This window comes from Brassica napus, unplaced genomic scaffold (assembly GCF_020379485.1).
Source record: "Brassica napus cultivar Da-Ae unplaced genomic scaffold, Da-Ae ScsIHWf_1620;HRSCAF=2235, whole genome shotgun sequence".
Lineage (NCBI taxonomy): Eukaryota > Viridiplantae > Streptophyta > Magnoliopsida > Brassicales > Brassicaceae > Brassica > Brassica napus.
Genome location: NW_026015036.1, coordinates 2,420 through 20,865, shown reverse-complemented (window position 1 = coordinate 20,865; position 18,446 = coordinate 2,420). Strand labels below are relative to the sequence as shown.

The following is an 18,446-nucleotide window of genomic DNA, read 5'->3' as shown; positions in this document are numbered from 1 at the left end:
GACGCATTGAGTCCGACGGCCTTATTAACTTTAATGTTTATCTTTTTCTTTTTTTTTTCTGTAGATAAATATCTTTCTAAGTTTTTGGCTTTTTATTTTCTAAAGACTGAACATGAGTGACAAGATATCATTGGTTAGGTGAACCTAAGAATTTCTCAACGAAATAATATTTTGTGGAAAAGAGCGAAAACAAAATAATATTACTTGGAAGAAAGAAAAGCAAAATAAAAATTTTAATAAAAGTTTAGGAAAAGGTTGACATGTTCTTCCCCGCTCTGCGCTTGCTCTCTTCTCTCTCACAACCAAAGTCGTACTATTACATCCCTCAGGTTTGTCTCTGATCTCAAATCTTTGTCGGAACATTTAGCTAGATGATCACTTAGGAATCTAATCTCAATCTTGATCAGGACGTTTTGTTTGTAACTCATGGAGCGGTTGACATCTCCTCCTCGTCTCATGATAGTCTCAGATCTTGATGATACAATGGTATTTTATACCTAAGATTCTTCTTTCAAGAGCAACGATTTTGATTTTACGTGTACACGTTTCCTTCCATCTTCTTGTGTGTGTGTGTGTTTCCAGGTTGAACATCGCAATGATAATGATAATCACTCTTTGTTGAGGTTCAACTCATTGTGGGAGGAAGCTTATCGCCATGACTCTCTTCTTGTTTTCTCAACGGGAAGAGCAAAAACAATGTACAAGAAACTGAGGAAAGAGAGACCATTGTTAACTCCTGATGTTATCGTTACATCCGTAGGAACTGAGATATCATATGGTAAATCAATGGTTCCCGATGAGAACTGGGTTGAGATCATGAACAATAAATGGAACCGAGGAATTGTCGAAGAAGAAACCAGCAAGTTCCCTGAGTTAACTCTTCAGGTTACTTACTTTCTTCTTCAACACACAAATAAAAGTCTCTACCTAGCAATGATTTTGTATAACAATATTCTGATAAATCCTTGCAGGCAGAAACTGAGCAGATGCCTCACAAGCTTAGCTTTCACGTTGACAAAAGTAAAGTCAAGGAAGTAACCAAGGAGCTATATCAACGGTTGGAGAAACGCGGGGTAATAAGATTGATTAATCTTGTTTACTTATTTGTTATTTATATTGCTACTATACTTCGAATATAGGAGGAATCTCTCTTACAGTAATTTGCTGGTGATCTTTCCTATAAGGTCAACGATATTTAGTTTAGTCATTCTTTTTGACCCTAGACCCGCTAGTATGTTAGTGTTAGTGTTTCTGGACCGGAATATTCTTATATATATCTTGTGTTCTTTAACAATGTATCTAAAAAATATCTCGAGCCTCCGGTAAGAAAATCTCTCTTTATGGTGGACGTAACCAATTTGGTGAATCATATTAAATCTCTTCGTTTGTTCATATCTTTTCTGCATTTTGCATCCATAAGATCATACATGATTATGGTTTTCTTGGTATTGTTATCAGTTGGAGATCAAAATAATCTTCAGTGGAGGAATAGCTCTAGATGTTTTGCCAAAAGGTGGAGGAAAAGGACAAGCTCTTGCTTATCTTCTAAAGAAGCTCAATACTGAAGGGAAACTTCCTCTTAATACTCTTGTTTGTGGTGACTCCGGAAACGATACTGAACTATTTACTATTCCTAATGTCTATGGTGTCATGGTTAGTTTTTACCATCTGAACCTCTGTTTTTTCCAGTTTCCATTCTCTATTTTTTTATTTGTTGATGTGCACTGAATCTGATATGACTCGTAGCGTTAGTTTCCCATGGACATAGTCGAACTAGTGAACCACGTTAAATCTATGTCTCATTTACTTTTCTTGCGTTTATCGCTTGTTTTCCCATTATTTTCTTCATCCTTTATAAAATTATTCCTCTTATTTTCACAGGTAAGCAATGCACGAGAAGAGTTGTTGGAGTGGTATGCTGAAAACGGGAAAGACAATTCGAACATAATCCATGCGAGTGAGAGGTGTGCGGGTGGGATTATAGAAGCGATAGGCCATTTTAAGCTCGGCCCCAAACTTTCTCTGAGAGATGTGTCTGACTTCTTGCAGTGCAAGTCGGATAATGTGAACCCGGGTCATGCAGTTGTGGAGTTTTTCTTGTTCTATGAGAGATGGAGACGAGGTGAAATTGAGAATTGTGAAGCATACACAAAAAGTCTTAAAGCTTCATGTGTGAGTAGAGTATAACCCTTGTTTCTCTCTTTATCTACAAATCTTAATGTATCTAAGAGGCTAATTATGATGCTATCCTTTAGGATCCTGCTGGTGTCATTGTTCATCCATCTGGTGCTGAAAAATCACTCAGAGACACTATTGACGAGCTTGGGAAGTACCATGGGGACAAAAAAGACAAGAAGTTCCGGGTTTGGACAGATCAGGTTCTGGCAACAGAAACTACTCATGGGACTTGGATTGTAAAGCTTAATAAATGGGAACAAACTGGTAATTAATAGCATTAATACGCTACACAAGACCCATGAAAATGAACCATTCTCTTCCTTAATTGTTGATATTCGTAATTCGTATTGTGGATAAAATATCTCAGGGAATGAAAGGAAATGCTGCACAACAACCGTCAAATTCACCTCAAAGGTAAGAGATGATTAAGAGGGCATGCAACTGTACACTAGTATACAAATCTATAAGAGTAGATTCAGTTTCTTGAGTATTGAAAAATGTATTGGAACCTGCAGGAAAATGAAGGGTTTGTGTGGGAAAATGTGCAGCAAACATGGTCGGAAGAATCAGAGGTGAAAGATGATAGCAACTGGATAATCTGAACTGCTATTATCTTTTTGGCTTTTACCATATAGCATCTTATTATTGGTTGAATAAAACTTGCATTCAAAAGTGCCATTTTATGCGTTTTGGAGTCACCTATGTATTGCCATAAAATAAAATAAAAACATGTATTATGGTTCGTTCGGTACACTATATTCCAAAATCTTACAATTCTATGATTTCATAATGTTACTTTTTTTTTTGGTGTAAATATTAAATTTTATACCAAATTTTCATTTGTGACAGAAGTTACAAAGATAACAAGTAGCGGAAAGAAAACAAACCTAATGCAACAACAAGGGGGAAAGAAGAAGCAATGCCAATGATTTACGGACAATAACAATACTAAATCGAAGGAACACTAGCTTAGGAAGCGCTGAAACTAGGCACAGGAAGCATTGCCACACGAGAAGAAGCCTTTGATATAACATGAGACCACGCCTTGGTAGAAATCGGCTTGTCCGCAGCGCTGCTCCAAATGATTGACTTCAAATACGCGCAGCTTCGCCAATCCTAGCCGCTGCAGCCACGAGTCTCGAACAACCACCGGAAGACGAAAACCCGAGCTCCTAGAGCTTCAAGTCGCAACCCGCCCTAGTAAACCTTAGAGCGCCATCTGGTTAGTCCGAGCCACCACTGAAGATCACTTTTATTGTACTCGACTTCGGAAGTAACACGAGTCACAGCAGAAACACGGGAGTGGTGAGAGCCACATCTTGATGACGTTCATCCTTCCTACAAAGTAGACCGAAGATCAGCCCACCAAAGTGATCCAAGCGAATCACCGAGGTGCTGGGAAGACCAATCCTCACACAAGTCTCCCACGGAAAGACCTCACTCCAATGACCCAAAGGAGATCCGAACAAGCCGCCTTGCGCTACAACTGAGAACCAGAAGCAGCTCCACAAAGCCTCAACAACGTAACAACACGGAGGGAGATCCGAACCATTACCTGTCGAGCCAGAAGGAATGAAAACACCATGCCTCACATCGACACACACAACATCAAGAGCGGCGACAACTCAGTGGGGATAGATGGAGCAACAAGCGACAATGTCCACGGCAAAGTCACATACGACTCACCACAAGACGAAAGACGGTTGTTGCACGCAAAACACGCAGCAGCTACGGCCGTCACACGAAAGCTTTCACCACGACGGTCGCGTACTGGAGAATTCCAGACCCAAATTTGTCCGGAGAAAGTGAGTGACTCATCGAACTCGACACCGAGCAGGTGAGCCAACACGCCTACGGACAGGACCTTCACGTACCCGGAGCTTGACGCCAAACCACCAGATCTGAAGAGAAAACCGACCCACGCTCAGCCACGCGCCCCCACCGCCGCAGGGGAAGAGATCTGACGAAGTAAAACCGCGACCAAACCCCTCTACGCAACCCTAAACTCCGACTTCTCACCGAATCCAGTCAACCCAACCTCGTCGTGACACCATCCTCCGCCATAAACCGCCGGATCTACAAGAACCACCAAGTCTCTCGACATCATCGAACAGAGCCACAGACATATCAGATAGGAATATGAAACCAGCGAAGAAGCAAACAAAACAAAAAACAACTGGCGCCTCCGACGGCGGAGCCGCCGGAGCAAACTGTCGGTGAAGTGTTTGAAGCTTTAGAGAGAGTTTTGTTCAGAGAGAGTTTTGATATAATTTAGCTTATTAGCATCATAAAAATCTTCATAATGTTACTTATCAGTAAGCATAACGTCTGCCTCATAACATTTCAGTTTTGACCCCAAAATTAACACTAATATACATTAATTAAAAAATTATATTAAAATCTTTATAACCCTCTCGTTTGCGTAGAGAGCCAAAACGATTACGAGGCAAGTATCAATCATCAATGGTTTTTTATTTTTGACTAAAGTATCAATGGTTGCATAGACTCATCACTTGTTTTTTTGGTCAAATCATAGACTCATCACTTATTATGCAATTATACACCAGATTAACTTCTGGCTTTTGAAGTGACTGAAATGTTATCACCCTTTACAATTCATTTCTTTAATCAATTCAACTACTAGACATTATTAAATTTACTTTTCTAAATCAAAATTCAATTTCTATAAATTGTTATCAATATCACAACTCTAACTTCTTTAACAATTTTATAAATTAGTGAGTGGTGTACGAGTCTAAGAAATTGCAACTGCTACTTAAAACAAAGTGTTAATTAGATGTAGACCCTAAGAAGTTGTGCTAAGATTAGATGCACAAGATAAATGTAATGAATTTGATTATTTGCTATAGCATATTGTGACACTTCAAAAAGGAAACATCCTGCAAATATCAGACTCAAATGATGCAAAAAAGTGTCCACAATATCATAGGCAACACACTCCACATTTGAATTTAAAAAAATCCACAAACAAATGAAAATTAAACAAAAACAGATCCAAGTCTGGTTCTGGTTTGAGTTTTTTCTTTGGTGATGAAACTCAGAATCTGATGAACCCTTTGTCTTGCAAACTCTCTACAGTCTCCTTTATGCTAACCTCCAATGGCACAAACTCAACCCCAAGAGACTCTGCTTTCTCTTTAGACACTTTGTATGTTGGAATATATATCTTTTCATCAGCACACCTGCAATATATAAAAATATTAGATGGATTCTTTTTAAAGATCTTAACCATTTCTATAAAGAAAAACAGAGTTGCTCTGTTTCTGACATTCAAAGAAAGACTTACTTCTCAGGGAGTTGGAAATCAGGGTAAAGATCATGTAAAATGTTAACAACTTCAGAGTAATGAGCAACTCTCTCCACTAAACAGTATCTTCCATTAGCAGTTGGATTCTCAAACGCTTGAATGTGAGCGTTAGCTACATCTTTAACGTTAACCCACCCGAATGTCGCATTAGGAAACGTCTGTGCTCCTGAAAATGCAAATCAAAGTTGAGGCTAAGTACATGTATTAAATCAAACCAATGCTGTATTTTTTCTCTTTACCTTTGATCAAGCTTAGAACTGCGGCGGCACTAGTGTTGAGCGTTGGCTGTAAAAGAGGACCGATCACCATTGCTGCATTTATCGAAACCAACTGTAAATCGTTCTCTTTGGCAAATTTCCACGCTGCGTTTTCAGCTAATGTCTTGGATAGTACATACCATAGCTTTTACAAAAAGAAAATCAGAAAAAAAAAAAACAGAATGATAACTTGAAGATCACGCTAACAGAAGTTATTTTTTTATTTCTTTTTTTTACCTTGGCAGCTCTGCAATATTCAGGATCGGCGAACCAAGATTCATCAACAATGGTTTCGGGTGTTCGAGGCATACCATTGAAAGCAACAGATGCTATAGATGAGGTTAGGACGACTCTCTTAACAGAGGGAGTCTTCAAGCAAGTGCTTAGAACATTGATTGTTCCTTTCACCGCTGGATCAAGTAACTCAGCCTGAGGATCTTTGACATCGTGATAGAATGGTGATGCGGTGTGGAAAACTCCTTGGCAACCATCAATCGCTGAATCGAAAGAGCCTTCTTCTAACAAGTTTGCTTTGAACAGTTGAAGCCTTTCCTTTGCACCTTCTAGTGCAAGCAAATGCTCTGTTTTCCTCGGATCATCTGTATCATTGAACCATATATATACATAACCAATCTATCAATCTTGAATCATCCGAAAACTATTAGATCTAAAGATCTCTATATCATTTCCCATTCCTTCAAAATTTCATTAATAATCAATCATGAACATGACTAGATCTGTTTGTATCGCGATGAGATTGAATAGAGAGTAACGAGACGGACTTGGATCGCGGACAGAGGCTTTAACGGTATAGCCCCGGAGAAGGAGAAGCTTAACGATCCACGAAGCGATGTAACCTGAAGCTCCCGTCACACATACCGTCTTCTCTTCTTCGCTGCTCATTCTTCTTTCAGATCTTCTCAACTATCTCTCTTTTTCTGTGTGTTTGAAATGTTCAAAACAGAACAGAGGATTTTTTTTCTCTTTTATTTATTTGTTCGGTTTTAAGCGCGCCATTTTTGGGAAAGTTCGTTAAGAGTTTTCAACGGGATTTAATCTCGTCCGTACGTTTATTAATAAGCTAAAAAACCATACGCTTTCTGGTGAATATGAAGAGCAGCAACAAATCTCACGTGTTTCAGATGTACTTCTGCTGTTGCAATCATTTTGAGCTTACAATATAACAATCATTTTTCAGATTATGAGTTTTACTTGCTGAAGAATTAGCTTATCTCAGATGAGTTCCATCAACACTTTCTTCTTGACTTCAGGGACTTGTCGCTAGTTGTTTATCAGTTTTGGCTAGTAGAGCTTTTTCAGCTGTGCCTTGATCGACTAGGTAGACTAATTATGCATGTTGCACTCTCTCATTATGTTCTATTTTTTTCAGACGGCTCTCATGATGATATATAGACTACTTGTTGCTTAACGATCGCACATATCGAGACAGCTGTTCTCTGTTCTGCTAGAAACTGGTCTTAATCATGCCTTATATTACTATGTCAACTTAGTCACGACAACCTGTTAGCCTGCAATCAACTTTTACGGCTAAATGACAAACTTGCATTTTGTTGTAGGTTGTGTTGGTCCTGTTGTTCACGCATCTAACCATATCACAACTCAGGTGATCTTTCGTGATCTTTTGGATATCAACTAGTCAACTACCATTTATTATTTCAACATTTTAATAGATTTTCCCCTACCATTATTATTATATGATTTGAGTATTTATAACAGGATGGGTCCAAAGGACAAGCTCACCTATTCATCTTAAAATCTTATTAGAGCAACCTCATCCCTCATGTATCTCAACTCAGTTTCTGTACAAAACAAAATAATTATTTGATAATATTTTACTTATTTATTTAAATCAAAATGATGTTTAAAACTTTGAACCATTTATAAAATGCCATGTGTAATAGATGGTATTTCAGAGTATCTGAAATGATATATTCTCCTGTGTTTCTGTCATATTTTTCATATTTTATTTTTTGAAAAACATTGCTGAGATACCCTATGGATATTAGCAATGGGCATGCTTTTAGATACCCGCTAAAATGTTTTTTGAAAAACTCAAAGACTGGAATTTAAAATATACTATATGTATCTATTTGATATTTATGGATTTAAGAAAGATATGTCAATCTTGCTAATTTTTAAGCATTAGTCTGATCAATTAGCTGATAAATCCTCTTTACAAGTTACTGTTTTAGGTTAGGGATGAGTTTAATTATTCAGTTTAGTCTTAATTATTTGGGTTTTTTAATCTTCAAAAATAGGTCATTATCTTTTCGATTTAAATAATTTGTTTTTTTTTGGTTATATATAAAATTACTATAAACATATAAAAACAATTAAAACATTCAATTGTAAATTATAAAACACTTAAATAATCATTGATTTAAATCTGAATGAATACTTTAATAGCAATGACGAAATTTGATATATTGGACTAAATGATGAGTCAAATTTTTAATATTTTGATAACATTTTTCCATGTTTGGTGGAGGTCTAGCATATAAAAATTAATTAAAAAAAGTTTAAGATAAAATTTAAAAAACGTTGCATTTTCATATTAGTTGTCCTAATTAAGTGATAGTTTCAGTAGGTTATGCTTTGAACCATGCCTGATTATACTTATTTTATTTCTGTGTCAATAATATATGTGCATTAGAATGTGATCCATAAATTTTTAGATAGATTAACACATGCTAATTTACTATTTATATTTATTGATGCTTGATAAAGAAATTTTGGCCATATAGAGAATTTTATATTTATGTCTTTCTAACAGTCTTATCTTTAAAATGGTCAAAAAAGAATTTTATATAAAGGAAAAAAGAAAAAGATTTTTGAACACGTATCCTTTTATATTTATGTCTTTGTAACAGTCTTATCTTATAATTGTATTTTGGGAGGTTTTCTTACATGTTCATTTTTTTTACATATTATATATTTTTGTTTATTTATTTCTTTCTTCACCATCTTTAAACGTGTTTCTCTTCCCCTTGCCTCTTGATAAGGATTAAGTCTAGATTTTCTTATAGTCTAATTGCAAGTTCAATAGTTGTTGTAATATAAGAGAGGTGTCGATCCAACCAAAGATGATTCTAATCACTAAGAATGAAAAACCATCACTTAGTTGAAGCAAATAAGAGTCATTGTGATTAACTTACTAATCAATAACTCAAACAAGATCCAATTCAAATGAAAACAACTCGGACTACTCAAGAATAAGCAAGTTTTCAATCAAGTATAAACCTGTGGGTATAAGTAAATTGATATAAAGCAATAAGATTCCAAGTCAGAGTGTAAAGCAAACAATCAATAAGCTTCCATAGATCTAGAACACTTAGATTAATTCATTTCCATGATAGAAACTTCTATGTAATGAAGTATTAAACATTAAATCACTTTGGTTTAATACAATCAAACATGCATTTCAATAAGTCTACTTACCATCTTGAAATCCATTTGGTTAATCATGCAAGAGGAAAACTAAGTTCATTCAATCATTTTAACAAACATATCCGTTGCATAAAATAGCTTAGAGTCTAGATGAAAGTGATCAAAACTAATCTAGCATTAAGAGCATTTATCAAGCATGGAAACAATTAAATCTGAAAATAAACACTTTAACTATTTACTAATCACTACTTAACCATAGATTCAAAATGTATCTACTCACTAATCTTCATTGATAACATTAAACTCATAAAAAAATTAAGACTAATCATGTTTAAAAAGCAAAAAGACCACTAAATACTCAAGTTCAAAAGACAAAGAGTATAAAATGATAAAGATTTGATCTTTCGCTAAAATGACATTTGTCGTAAGGAGATTTCTCCTTGAAAGATACTATATCTATTTGATCTTTATGAAGATTTACACTCCCTTATCTAAGAGATGTCAATCTTGTTGATTTCTAAGGCTTAATTGCATAGCTTCTGTCTTGTTGATTTTTAAAATGTTGCTTAAAATGTAGTATTATTTGTTCTATTTAAACAATTTGGTTCTTTGATTTTATATAAAAATATTTAAAATATTTAAGTTTGTAAATTTTCAATTTATTTAAATATGCGTTAGATAATTCAATTTAGAATGCATTAAATATTTTATAATTTAATATTAGAATAAAGTTGGGAAATTTTGGTTTGAAATTTGTTTAATTAGGGCATATCCAACCGTAAGTTTTGAATGGAGCATTTCAAAAATAAAATAATTAAATAAAACAAAAACCGATTAAAAGAAAAGATGATCAGGAACTCGTTTTTTGTTTTAGCTACTGAGAGAACCTTAATAAACCAGTGTGTATATAAAATAATAATAATATTATATATTTAAGAAATTTTTGGGCTTTTAACCAATTTTGTAAAAAAATCACCAATAAGTGTTGTTAAAGAAAAAAAACACTAGAATAAATAAGGTTCATGAATGCCCCCACATTATTTTTGGGAACTTTTAAACTTCTTGGCTTTTTGTGTAAAGTAACTAGAAAAGGGAACAGAATAAATAATTAATTGAATTGGACCTTTTGGGCTAGGAAAGGGAAATGAGTAACTTTAAAAAAGGAACACGTGGCAAAGGGAAAGAGAATCTTTCGCGAGAGAGGTCTTTTGATTCCCCTCTCTCTCTCTCTCTCATACAATCATCATTACAAACAAACTACTCATCAGTTCTCTGATTTGTCTTCCGTCTCCAGATTTCTCTCAGATTCCGACCCAAGTCAACTCGTCGCTGCTTTTTTCTTTGGTTTTTGTAGGAATGATAACGCGGATCCTCTCCGATCTCATGGATATGCCAACGGCGGTTGCTGCGGGTGAATCGGTACTGGGTACAATCAAGATCGCTGTGATGCCAATAGCTAAAGTGTTCACCATGTGCTTCTTGGGTCTTCTCATGGCCTCCAAGTACGTCAACATCTTGCCTCCCTCCGGAAGAAAACTCTTGAACGGGGTAAACTTTCTTTCTTTCTTTCTTTCTTTCTTTCTTTCTTTCTTTCTCCACTGTTTGCTTTCTCTCTCTCTCTCTATGTCTCTCAACAAGTGTGTGTCATGTTATGTAATATTACAGTTGGTCTTCACGCTTCTTCTTCCATGCTTGATCTTTTCCCAGCTCGGACAAGCCGTCACTCTCCACAAGATGCTTGAGTGGTTTTGTTTCTTTTCCTCAAGTCTCTTTCTATAGGGTCCATCCATTAAAGGCTTATTCTTTTGACTTTTCTTTTTGTTTAATTCTTATTGATTTGTTTCAGGTGGTTCATTCCGGTTAACGTTGTTCTTGGTACAATCTCAGGGTCGTTAATAGGCTTCCTTGTTGCTACCATTATTCGGCCTCCTTACCCTTATTTCAAGTTCACAATCATACAAATCGGAGTTGGTTAGAACCCTTTTCTTGTCTTATCTGCTCTGTCCTCTGTGGCTTGTAATCTCAGTTTTATCTTTCAGGTAACATTGGCAATGTCCCTCTTGTCTTACTAGCGGCTCTATGTAGGGACAAATCCAACCCTTTTGGTGACTCTGAAAAATGTAGCATTGATGGCACTGCCTATATCTCTTTTGGTCAATGGGTACGCTTTTCAACATGTAGCATTCATGTCACTTTCCATGATATATCATTCAGGGACTTTAATAAACTATTAATTTTAGGTTGGTGCCATCATCCTCTACACATATGTGTACCAGATGTTTACTCCTCCCCCTGAAGGTTTTGACGGAGAAGAAGAAAATCTACCTTTGAAAAACGCTGCTTCTCCAGAGCAAGTCCCCTTGCTTACTCATAACTATCCCAAGGACACTCCACCCGCTCAAGCTCGCCTCCCTGTACAGAGCGCCGAACCTAGAGAAAGAGAGGATTCAAAGATTACACACATCTTTGTTTACCTCTATGAGAAGTTGAAACTAAAGCAAATCATCCAACCTGCAATAATTGCTTCTGTAAGTATCTCTCGCCTGTACTATTCTGACAATCTGATGAAACATTTACTATGTAACTAAAAAAGACAAGTTTTATTTGTTTACTTCCAGATTCTTGCCATGATACTTGGTGCAATACCTTTCACAAAGAAGTTGATATTCACAAACAATTCACCTCTTTTCTTCTTCACAGACAGCTGCATGATTCTTGGGTAAGTACCACTCTCTATTTATCTTCTGCGAATCAATACGCTAATATAACTTTTAAAAACTTTAGGGACGCCATGATACCATGCATCTTGCTGGCACTTGGTGGGAATCTCATCAACGGTAAGGATGGCTCCTCTCTCATATCCATATATAGACATTTGTTTTGAGCCCATCTTATTGGAACTTTCTTGTATAAAACATTTTACAGGACCAGGAAGTTCAAAGCTTGGTTTCAAGACAACAGCGGCGATTATAATTGGACGGTTGGTGTTGGTGCCACCAGCAGGGCTAGGGATAGTGACATTAGCAGACAAACTTGGGTTCCTTCCAGCTGGTGACAAGATGTTTAGGTTTGTGTTACTTCTACAGCACACAATGCCTACCTCTGTGCTCTCAGGTGCTGTTGCCAACCTTAGAGGATGTGGAAGGGAGTCAGCTGCTGTGCTCTTCTGGGTTCACATCTTTGCCATCTTCTCAATGGCCGGATGGATGGTATTGTATATCAACATACTCTTCTAGATTCTTTATCTTTTTTTTTTTTCTCTTTCTTGCGTAGTGCCATATGAGCTGAGCGACCTTCCTCTTGTTTGCTCTGAATAAATCAAAGTATATTATAGTTTCTGACCTGTGCTTAAAACGGTTTAAACTAACATTTGCAAACAACACAAGGTCAATATCCATTAGATGAAACAGAAACAAAAACTCAAGCATCATCAGCTGTCAGGAAAACGGCATCCATCTTCTGGTCCTGCTCTCCCTTTGGTTGTGAGAGTTTACAATATCCCTCCTCTGTGGGTTGCTTAGCCACATTGCCAAAACAAACTCCCAGGCCAGACTCACTAGTGCAGCAGCTAGAAACAGCCATCTTCCTCTCCTAACTCTGCTCACACTAGAGAAGGATCTAAAATAAAGAATAAATATTTTGACAATTTAAAAGTTCAAAAAATATATATTTTGACAATTTGTAATATAACTGAATAATAATTATATATAGTTCAAAGAATAATTTACTATACAAATTTAATTTAAACTAATAGATAAAAATATTGTGAAAACAAATATAATTATAAATATTAGCAAAATCTATGTAATTAGTTAATGTTGATAATTAATTATTTACAGACACTACAAGAAAACACAAGTTTTACGAGGGCAGTTTTCCTCGTTACTTCGTCGTAAAAGCAGTGTTACGAGGAATTAGCGAGGAAACCCGTTTCGTCGTTATACGTTTGTCGTAACGCATATATCCTCGCTAATTCGTCGTAAGGTAGCGAGGAAATAATTTCGTCGTAAAAGCGAAGGAGGATATTTCGTCGTAAAGACCACGTAAAGATTCCACGTAAGGACGTCGCTAAGTTTCCTCGTAAATACCACGAAAAACTTTTCTCGTAAAACCCACGTAAATAAAAACTCGTAAAATAAACGTAAATACCTTGACAGCTTTCCACGTAAAGAAAACGTAAAAACCTTGATAGATTTCCACGTTATTTCCTTGTAAAAGTTTCCTCGTAAAAACCACGTTAAGCTTCCACGTAAAGAAGCCGCAAAATTAGCTACGAATTTACTTCGTTTCATTATTTTATAGAAATATAAAAAATTATAATTATAAATATAATTTAAATTATTTAAATTATTAATAAAATTAAAATTCTAGAAAAATCAAAACCAAAATATTTTATATATAAATAAGTTTTGAATTCATAATACAAGAACCGAAATTAAAAAGAACTAAGGGTGGTCGTTAATCGCCTGGTAGAATTCATCACTCCTCGCCTGAACATCCGCCTCGGCATGTGAGTCGTCGGTCGGTGACTCGCCTGGGATAGGATTTTGTTGTCGCATGGTCCTCAACAAAGTCTCCCATTCCGGATTTGTGGCCGCTACAACGTCCAAGAAGCCCTCGAGTCCACCCATACGAGATCGCGTCGATCTCAACTCGTGACGCAGCTCAGCAGACTCTCTACGCAGCTCTTCGGACTCCCTACGCAAATGAGAGACTTCATCATCCCGTCGCTGAACATAAGACGATGTCGCTCTCGGAACATCGTTGACGGAACCAATCCCCAACGTCCGTCCCTTTTTTTTAGGGACAACCTTAAAAACAAAAAATAAATTTTGTTAGTAAAAATTTAAAATTAAATTAAATGAATATTTAAGAAAATTAAAATTTTAGAAAATTTACCTCCTCGTAAAGCTTATCCACTTCAGGTGTGGATAAGGTGACGGGTAATCCATCGGTGGACTGTTGGGTCAGCTAGGTCTGGCGTTCTTCAACCCGAGCAGCCAAATCGTTGTAGATTTGCTCGGACTTGCCATCTATAAATCGGCCCGCCTTGTTCTTGTGGGTCCTCTCGTAAAGTTGTATAAGAGACGGGAATTCTCCCGTCTCTTTGGCCTAAAAAAACATTTAAGAAAGTTGTTAGAATATATATAAAAATATACTAAAAATTTAATATAATTAAATTTTTAATTACCATTTCCAAACGGACACCGGCGTGGGGTTTTTGGCCCGTAGTGTGAAGCATCGGCCCGTTCCCGTGCTCATCGACTGTGTTACGGGAGTTAGAGCAAGACTGGGCGATTCTAATGGAATCAGGAAGACGCCAATATCGGATGAGGCCATCCCAGACATCCGTGGTGAGCTCAGCGGGTTTGCCACGCTCATACCCCTTCACGATCCAGTCACCCTTCCAGTTGGAGACCGTGTCCAACAAGCGAACTTTCGCCTTCGCGACAAACTTCTTCCTCACCCTCTCAGTGATCCCCAAGGCCCAATTATATTTTTGCTGTTGGAAAAAATAATTTATAATTAGTTTTTCAGAAAAAATATATATATAAATAATGAAAAAATTTAAAGATATATATTTAATTAATAGAACTTACAGCGTAAATTTTGAACCACGTCTTTCTGACGTAGTGGGGCGTCGTTTTCCAGTTCGGATGTGGCATGGAGAAGTAACCTTTTATCGTGTCGGTTACGTCCGATGCAAGACATCCGTCAATCCCCCACCTGAAAAATACAAATTTAAAATATAAATTATTTTTTAAAGTTATAAAAGAATTTAAAAAGAATAAAAAAATAATGAAACATACCATAAAGTTCCGTCCGGTCGGTCGGGGTCGATGACTGGTAAACCTTCTCTGCCTGGCAGACGGAGAATGTCCTCTACGGTGTACTGCGAGTAAGGAGCACTCGGAGGCACCATCAAATCGGGATGAATCTCGGCGGGCATCGGAGGTGCCGGCATCGGAGAAGGCACAGGAGGAGGAGCCATCTGGGGAGGCACGTGAGGAACCGATGGTGCACTAGAAGAAGGAGATCCAATGACTCTCTGAGTGTACTGAGTCTCGGGGACAGTCTCCTGACCCGAAGAACCGGGAGCTGAAGAAGACGACGGGTCTAAACGACTACCCGGCTCACCAAACATCTCTCTGTAATGGGCAGTAAGTCTACCTTTTCGAACCTGAGAAAAAATTTAATTTTTTAAATTTTCGTGAACAATATACTTTCCAACATTATCCACCTAATCAACACTAAATAACATAAGATCAGTAAACCTATCTAAATTCCCTATACTAACCACCTAATCTATCCTAAACTAATCAAAGTAGAGAGGAATTAGAGAGACTTACCATTGCTACGAATTAGGGAGGAAGTGGAGAGGAAGTGGAGAGGAAAGACAGAGCGAGCTCGCTCGGGATATATATAAGATTACTTGTCCTCGTAATTTCCTCGTAAACTTACGAGAAATTACAGAGGCCCGCGTTTTCATTTACGAGGAAATAGCGACGAAATACAAAGGCCCGCGTTTTCGTTAACGACGTTTTTACGACGAGTTGGGTTACGTGGAATTAACGAGTTAACCAGTTACGAGGAATAAGCGAGCCTATATTTTCTATAAATACCCACAACTTTCCTTCTCAAACCACACACAAACTCACAAAACACACCCTATCTCAAATCACACTCCTCACCAAAATACTTTTCAAATTAGAAATATTTGAAAAAAAAGAAGAAAAGAAGATATTAGAATTTATGTGGGTGAGACTTAAGTCTCCCACATATAATTCCAGTATCTTTCTTTTTTTCTTTTTTACTAGTTTTTATACTATGAGGAAGTAGCTAGTTCCGCTTTTCACCAAATTAGAAATATTTGGAAAAAAAGAAAGAGAAGAAGATATTAGAATTTATGTGGGCGAGACTTAAGTATTATAATTGCTGGAAGTCTTGCCACATGTAAATCTGGTGTCTCTCTTCTTTTCTTTTTTTTCTAGTTTTTAGTCTACGAGGTTTTTACGACGATTTTGTTACGAGGTGTTTACGACGAAATCATCCTACGTGGAATTAAAGAGTGCCTCCTTCGTCATTTACTTTACGTGGTATTTACGTCTATTTACCTTACGAGGTCTTTACGACGATTCCGTCCTACGTGGAATTAACGGGTTTCGCTTTCTTTATTTTTTTAGTTTCGTCGTTATTTCCACGTAAGCTAACGAGTTCTTTACGACGATTCTGTCCTACGTGGAATAAACGAGGATTACGTCGTACATTCGACGTCAACTTACGAGGAATTAACGAGTATTACGTTTAAATCCCTAAAATCCGAAACCCCAAAACCCCATATTCCTTATCTTCTACTTCATATATTCCAAACCCCATCTTTATTTCCATGCCAAACCACAATTCCCACATTTACTTATTTATAAAACAAACTCCCACAATTTCTTATTCATAAAACAAACTCCCACATTACCTTATTCATAAAACAAACTCTCACATTACCTTATTCATAAAACAAACTACACAAAATCAAATACATCAATCGGATACATCGACATTCTCGTCATCACTAGAAATATCATCATTTTCATTAAACTCGTCTTCTACAGCTTCGTCTGTGGCATCATCGGTAAGATCTTCGTATTCGTGATTATGCGGATCAATGAGAAGGATGTCATCAATTTCTTGTTCAGGTTCCTCGACTTCATTTATCTGTTCTTCTTGCAATGGTGGTTCTTCTCCACTGATGATTCGTCCTCGAGGTGTAACTTTGATCACTGCTAACCAATTTATACCCGAATCTCTCATCCGAGGGTATGGAAGGAAGCTAACTTGGTCTGCTTGTGAAGCTAAGATGAAAGGCTCGAATTTGTTGTACCGACGTCCACCGTTGACATCAACTACACCAAATTTGTTAGACCGAACACCTCTGTTGACGACGGGGTCGAACCATTCACATTTGAAGATGACGCATTTCAGCTTCAGTATCCCTGGAAATTCGACTTCAATAATCTCCGTCAAGATCCCGTAGAAATCTGTTTCCCCTTTCACACATATTCCATAGTTACTGGTCGCCCGCTGTCTACCATACTCATATGTGTGAAAAGTGTAGCCTCGTGTGAAATACATCTGTGATGTGGTGACCTTTACAAGTGGAGATTGAATTACTTCGTGTAACCACTTAGGATAATCTGCATCGTCGTCATAATCAACCTGCAAAAATAAAGAGAACATTAAAATACAAATCATGTATGAAAAAATAGTTTGAGTTATAATACCTGATTCCGCAACCACTTAATGAAGTGCTGATCTTTCCTTTTGTCTACGTCACTTGTGGATATACCAGGAAATGTTTCTTCGACTTGAGAAACAAATAGGCTGTAAAATTAATCACATTTCATAGAATGAATCTCTTGCAATTATATAATTAATTATATGTGTTTTGAAGTGTCCATATATGTTACCTTTCAAAATAACGCATCAATGGATCCTCGCAATTGAGTAGAATATAGGTGTGTGCACTATGAGCGTCTTGTTCACTCGACCACCAAACCTCTTTAGACTTCCCACCGAGTCGTCCAATCTGGCTAAAGATGTCTGGAACACCAGCAACTGCATATGTTGGCGCAACTCCACCATCATCATATCTTCTTGGAGCTCTTCTATGGGTACGTACTTTTGACGCAAAGTAGTACGATGTGAAGTGAGAAACTTCTTCCGTCAAACTTCCAGCAATTATAGAACCTTCAACTTTGGCGAGGTTCTTTGCTTTTCCCTTCAAATATTTCATGGCTCGCTCATACTGATACATCCATCCGTAATGTACAGGTCCACGAAGCAATGCTTCATATGGGAGGTGGACAGCTAGATGCTCCATGACGTCAAAAAATCCAGGAGGAAATATCTTCTCCAAGTTGCACAATAAGATGGGAATGTTCTCCTGAAGCTGTTCCACAACTTCTTCTTTAAGAGTGCGTGTGCTCAGATCCCTGAAAAATGCTCCAATGCCTTTTATATTCCAAAACAATTAAACACATTGTTAGTCGTATATTATTTTGCAAACTAGACCGTTATAAAATTATTGTGATATAAAACACTACGAACCTGCAAGTGCTTCATGTACGTTTGTTGGAAGTAGCTCTGCAAATGCAAAGGGCAGCAGTCGTTGCATAAAGACATGACAATCATGACTCTTCATCCGAGAGAACTTTTGACCATTTTCAACACATCTAGAGAGATTTGAAACATACCCATCGGGAAACTTCACTTCTGATGCC

At 37.1% G+C, this 18,446-nt stretch overlaps 3 protein-coding genes across 4 annotated transcripts; 2 read left to right on the top strand and 1 right to left on the bottom strand.

The window, feature by feature from the left end:
- Positions 1-201: 201 nt before the first annotated feature.
- LOC106417948 (probable sucrose-phosphatase 1) lies at positions 202-4,410 on the top strand. Of its 2 annotated transcripts, XM_013858655.3 has the most exons (9): positions 202-329; positions 408-486; positions 583-885; positions 972-1,073; positions 1,459-1,653; positions 1,882-2,172; positions 2,256-2,442; positions 2,546-2,592; positions 2,694-4,410. In XM_013858655.3, the coding sequence occupies exons 2-9, from the start codon at positions 427-429 to the stop codon at positions 2,778-2,780; spliced, it is 1,272 nt and encodes a 423-aa protein (XP_013714109.2). In that variant the 5' UTR covers positions 202-329; positions 408-426; the 3' UTR covers positions 2,781-4,410. The 2 variants fall into 2 exon arrangements, with proteins under 2 accessions (XP_013714109.2, XP_048628390.1); XM_048772433.1 differs by lacking the exon at positions 202-329 and having other exon boundaries at positions 352-486.
- A 657-nt stretch (positions 4,411-5,067) lies between these two features.
- LOC106418020 (phenylacetaldehyde reductase-like) lies at positions 5,068-6,719 on the bottom strand. Its single transcript, XM_013858710.3, has 5 exons — positions 6,546-6,719; positions 6,001-6,362; positions 5,746-5,908; positions 5,486-5,672; positions 5,068-5,381 (listed from the first exon to the last, which is right to left on the bottom strand). The coding sequence occupies exons 1-5, from the start codon at positions 6,664-6,666 to the stop codon at positions 5,237-5,239; spliced, it is 978 nt and encodes a 325-aa protein (XP_013714164.2). The 5' UTR covers positions 6,667-6,719; the 3' UTR covers positions 5,068-5,236.
- Positions 6,720-10,399: 3,680 nt separating this feature from the next.
- On the top strand, positions 10,400-12,507 carry LOC125598078 (protein PIN-LIKES 6-like). Its single transcript, XM_048772434.1, has 8 exons — positions 10,400-10,719; positions 10,837-10,916; positions 11,018-11,142; positions 11,211-11,332; positions 11,412-11,699; positions 11,790-11,890; positions 11,956-12,008; positions 12,097-12,507. Exons 1-8 carry the CDS (start codon positions 10,528-10,530, stop codon positions 12,405-12,407), a joined length of 1,272 nt encoding a protein of 423 aa, XP_048628391.1. The 5' UTR covers positions 10,400-10,527; the 3' UTR covers positions 12,408-12,507.
- Positions 12,508-18,446: the final 5,939 nt, after the last annotated feature.